At 39.8% G+C, this 5,298-nt stretch overlaps 1 protein-coding gene across 1 annotated transcript; it reads right to left on the bottom strand.

Annotated features, from left to right (window-relative positions):
* Window positions 1-711: 711 nt before the first annotated feature.
* Window positions 712-4,372, bottom strand: LOC133366308 (vomeronasal type-2 receptor 26-like). Its single transcript, XM_061589268.1, has 4 exons — window positions 3,572-4,372; window positions 2,980-3,207; window positions 2,392-2,518; window positions 712-1,613 (listed from the first exon to the last, which is right to left on the bottom strand). The coding sequence occupies exons 1-4, from the start codon at window positions 4,370-4,372 to the stop codon at window positions 712-714; spliced, it is 2,058 nt and encodes a 685-aa protein (XP_061445252.1).
* Between the last annotated feature and the right edge of the window lie 926 nt (window positions 4,373-5,298).

Below are 5,298 nucleotides of genomic sequence, written 5' to 3'. Positions count from 1 at the left end.
CAAATTCACTCATCCCTAATTTTCAACTTGGGTGACAAGGAAGCTACCTGTCTTTCCCCCTTGGTCAATCTGAAAAATCACCAATTAAATTCATATGTAGCAAAAGGGACACCTAGTGATAAGTGCAAAAATGTGATTGCAAAAAATTAAGGCGGGGGAGAGCGGTAAATATTTTTTATTTATCTGAATTCTTTATTAAACGCATATCCTGACCAGCTGGATAAAGCTGACAGGGGTTTTATAAGCAAAACATTATACACACTTAAGCAGCACAAAGAAATTGCACACATTTCAAGTCCCCAAAAATTCATCCATAAAATTCTAAGTACCCAACAAACTTCATGGAAGGCTCACAATAAACCGAAAGACAATTCAGTGGTCTCTTAGCAGGACAGGCCACCCAATAGACCATTTCTGTGTTACTGCCAATATTTTCACTGAGGGACACTCAACAAGCATCCAAGGAAACTCAAGATTCTTATAAAAAAAGTTAGACAAGCATGTGGAATATCTTTTCTTGTCTTAGCCACTCCATCCTCCCATCTGTATTTGGGCCTCACAAAATAAGGACACTGTACACTGTCATTTCTGGTCACAGGGCATATTTCTTAAGGCATCATCATTAGGTTCCAGTTTCTTGGTTTTGTGGAATTTGAGGCAGCATGACAATTTTTAAATCATTGAATAAATAAATTAAAACAGAAAGATCCTTTAATCCCTTTTCCTTATTATTTGCTCTCTGTTGTTCAACTCAGGCCTCAGAAAAATGATGTAGCACTTAGGGAAAAAGATGCAACCCAGTAACCCAGCACTGGAGGCCAAGATGGAGAAGATCTCCACAGCCACCATGTCTTTTCCTTTTGTGCTCAGGTAGGTTGGAACAAAGGAGACCCACACACTGCAAAAGAGCAACATGCTGAATGTAATGAACTTGGCTTCATTAAAACTGTTTGGTAATTTGCGGGCTAGGAATGCCACAATGAAGCTGGTCATGGCCAGGAGGCCCATGAAGCCCAGGACACAGTAAAACATGGTGACTGATCCCTCATTACATTGGAGAATGATTTCTTCCGTTACTGAGTGCTTGTCTAGATCAGGGAATGGGGGAGAAGTTGCCAACCACACAGTACAAATACTTGCTTGAATAAGAGAGCAGAAAAGGACAATGCAGTTGGACAGTCTTTTCCCCACCCACTTCCTCATGCTGGACCCTGGCTTGGTGGCCATGAAAGCAAGAACCACAGTGACAGTTTTGGCCAACACGCAAGAAACAGCCATGGAGAAGATGATGCCAAAAGTGGGTTGTCGGAGAAGGCAGGTCACTTTCCCAGGTTGCCCCAGGAATAACAATGAAGAGAGGAAGCAGAGCAGAAGGGAAATGAGGAGAGCGTAGGTGAGGTTCCGGTTGTTGGCTTTGACAATTGGGGTATCTCTGTGCTTAACAAAGGTTCTGAACATCAAAGCGGTGACCAGAGAAAAAGAAACAGCAACTATGGCTAAACTGATCCCTAAAGGCTCTTCACGAGAGAGAAAAGTTATAGTTTTGGGCATGCATTGACTTCTGTCATTGCTTGGATATTGATCTTCTGGGCATTTGAAACAGTCAACCATATCTGGAAAATAGAGATAAGTCCCATATCAGTGCTACATTCCATTGGCTTATGGACAATTATAATTCAGTGTCTTATATGACAGTTGCTGAAATGCTAACTTGTACCTGGTGTTTCTCAGTGAATTTCTAAAATGAAAAGTTTGGGCTCTATGCCTGTCAGGATATTACACTGACTGACTCCACAGTCTTCCCCAGACCTGGATGATATCTCCCCTAATTTTAGTCATAAGAGGTTCATTATGACTAGTCCGTTCTGAACATAAGCAAAGATTATTACTTTGCATTTTCAGTACTGAGGCATACATTGCAAATATGTTGTGCTGTGCTCTGATATGCCCTGGCTCAAATGAAACAATTGTTTTTTAGTCTATTGGTTGAAATGCATTGTTCTTTTAATTCAAAGAAAAAAATGTTTTGGATAATGAATAGTTATATTGATACGGTGTGCGTGGAGGAAAACTGCATGCAATGGAAGCAAATGTTTCTTACATTTTAAATGTTCCTGTGAGTTTAGTTTTTTTGGTAATGGATCTGTAGGTTAAATCAATATGGAATTCAAATCCTAAGTGGTATGACTTAATTTCTATTTGGACATACTGTAGATGTCCAGAAAATAAATGATGGGGATTTTTTTAGTGAGGAGATAGTGGCATTCTGCAGTGTAATTGCACACTTTTCTGAATAAGTGTTGTACAAGTCCTGTTGTGATGAAAACAACAAGGTTAAAATTCCAGCCCTACCAAGTCAAAATGTTACCAGCCACCACTGACATCACCTACCGGTATTGTTTGATATCTTCCCTTCTGGACATGAAACACAATCGTAGCAGCAAAATTTTTCCCCTTCCTTCTTTTTCTTCTGATTACCAGGTGGGCAGTGTTTATTACACACAGAAAGCGGAAGCACCTATCCATAAACAGAGTTTAGGATGGGGAAAATTAGTAAAAAACATTGTTTGGTGATCTTCAGATTTAAAAGTTAACTATTCAACCAACTGAAATAATAATGTCCAACTGGTGGCCTATGGACTAGGATTGTTTTCAGAATGGGAACAGGGGTTTGGGGAAGTTTGGGATTTAAATGCATCTTTTTTTATAAGTGAAAAAGTGTTTGGTAGCATGGATTTCATTTTAAAACTTAGTGCCCTTCAGTTGTTGCTGGATTCAAGCACCCATCAGCCTCAAACAGAATGTCCAAGGAGCAGGAGATTCTGAGTTGGAGGACACCAGGTTAGGGAAGACTCCATTACAGTCTAATAAACCATCACTGCAGACACGAGACAGTAAAGACAATTTTGCTCCCCATCCCCCACGACCCATCTGGAGAGCAGAACTACTCCACCTCTAAGAATACCCCAGAATCCACACCTGATTAAAACCTCTGTGCCACACAATTAGGTCCTCATTAATGATGAATTCTTTTCCTCCAATGCCATCAGGACCCATCCTTCCAACTTTCACTCTCTGGAAGGACTTGTTTGGAAATGTGACCATGTTTACTATGTCAAATCCACCTCCCATTTGCCTTTTATTGTTAAAGTGGATTGGTTCCCCTGCTGTGTTGTTGAATGAAATGCCATGAAGAAATGGGTGAAGCTTTTTGAAAATTAAACAGAAACAAAGAGGTTAAAGAGAGGGGGGAAATGGAGGAGATGACATATGGGAAATCCCATGAAGGTATTACATACGATTTTCATTACTAATACTTTCATTACTAAAGTATCAAAGACCAAGATTTAGCATCAAATGCAAAAATCAAGCATTAGCCTAAAATTACAATTATGAAGAATTTATACTTTATTGTACAGAAGACTAACATCATTTTAATTCTTCAATTATCAGACACATATAAAACCAGAAAAACTGATCAGTGTATTTGGAGTACAGTTATCTGTGGATGTAGGGTGTCGCAGAACTAATATGCTATTGATCCAAAAGTATTTTGCTGTGGAAACATTACCTGCCATGGCTGCAGATCTTGAAGATCAAATATTTCCCTACCCATCATGGCTCTGTGCTTTGTTTTAGTTGAGTAAATTTCATGCAAAGAATGGGCCACAGCATAGACTGCATTATAAATACTGTAACTGTGACCAGTCATGTGCATCTCAAACTGAGGCCCAGGAAGACTTTCCAGCCTTTCCTTCCCAGAACATCTTTCACTGGCATTTGTTGGCACCTCAGGATTTGCAAAGGAACAGTCAAATGCTTGCTCCCAGAAATCTTTAAGAAATCCATCTCCTTGAGTCCAGTAAGGTGTTATGTTCTGAAGAAATTCTCTGAATTCTCGAACATCTTCTGAGTGAATTGTAAAGGAAATGGCACCATGAAACATGTTAAGATCCCAACCACTTTGTAGGCCTGTTAATAAGAAATCAATCTGAGTTGTCATGATCCATACCTTTCTTAATGATGTACTTTTCTTGTTTTCAGGATCTAGTACAAATACAAGAGCTCTGAGCCATATAATTGCCATAGATTCTCCATACATGATAAATGTGTTGACTTTGTCATCTGTGAGATCTTCATAATTACTTGAGGTTATCTCGACAACTTTGCCCATGTTATCGAAATGGGCTTCTTGTGGGGTTCTTTGAGTGAATCCTGAGCAGATTCCATGCTGGGAAAGCAATGGTTCTAGGGTCTGCAAAAAATGTTCCCCAGTGTCATCATCTACAACAAAGAGCCCAACCCAGATCCACCTAAAATGCTTCAGCAAGCTGATAATCCCCATGTATTGATGGGCTTCATTTGGGGCCATGTGGTAAAAGGAATGTATGTGACCTTTATCATTCCCCTCTGTGGGAAAGGAGCCATAGGTGACCTATGAGAGAATGTACATATATTGTTAAAGACTCTGCATCAATGATAAATCTATTGGCTTTTTTATCTGAGAATGGTACATAGGTATTTTGGGTTATAGCACTAATTTCATGCAAGTTATCCATCTATGGCACTTCTGTGGTTCTTGGAGTAATGGCTGCGCAGATTCCATTCAGGGAAAGTAATTGCCCTATGGCAGGTATGGGAACCTTGCGTGACCCTGCACATATTGTTGGATTCCATCTCCCAGGTGCCCTAGCCAACATAAACAATGGGCAGGAATGATGGGAGCTCTAGTCTGAAAACATCTTGAGAGCCATAGGTTCCCGACCCCTGCCCTACAATGTGCAAGAAACATAACCCACTGTTTTTCTTTACATCAAGAAGCCCATCTCCACCTAAAACACTTTGGTGAACTCATAATCCCCATGGACTTAATTAACCACATGGGTTTAATTGGGCACCGTGTAAAAAAAGGGAAATTTCTGAATTTCATCCTTCTCCTCTGACGGAAATGTATTATAGGTGAATTCTTTCTCTTTGTCGCTTTGTTTTTTCTTAAAGCACTGCTATTGGAGAGGAAAACTGGGAGCATTCTCTCTGTGATCCTGGGTCTCTTTATTCAATAAATATTTGTGGAAGCAATGTATAGGTTTGATGAGAGCTACCATGAAGGATTCTCCTAATGGAATTTTCTCATGGCCTGGTAATGTAATATAGGGGACTTTTTTTCTTGCTCATACTTCACCATCTTCCTTAAACACCAAATCACAATGTCAGTGACAAGATAATTGTTTTTGAAAATCCCAACACCCTATTCATAGATCCTACCTGTGGAATCTTGAAGAGACCTAAAATGTCGGC

Source organism: Rhineura floridana, chromosome 11 (assembly GCF_030035675.1).
Source record: "Rhineura floridana isolate rRhiFlo1 chromosome 11, rRhiFlo1.hap2, whole genome shotgun sequence".
Classification (NCBI taxonomy): Eukaryota; Metazoa; Chordata; class Lepidosauria; order Squamata; family Rhineuridae; genus Rhineura; species Rhineura floridana.
The sequence above is the reverse complement of the archived record's forward strand: the minus strand, read 5'-3'. Positions and strand labels throughout refer to the sequence as shown.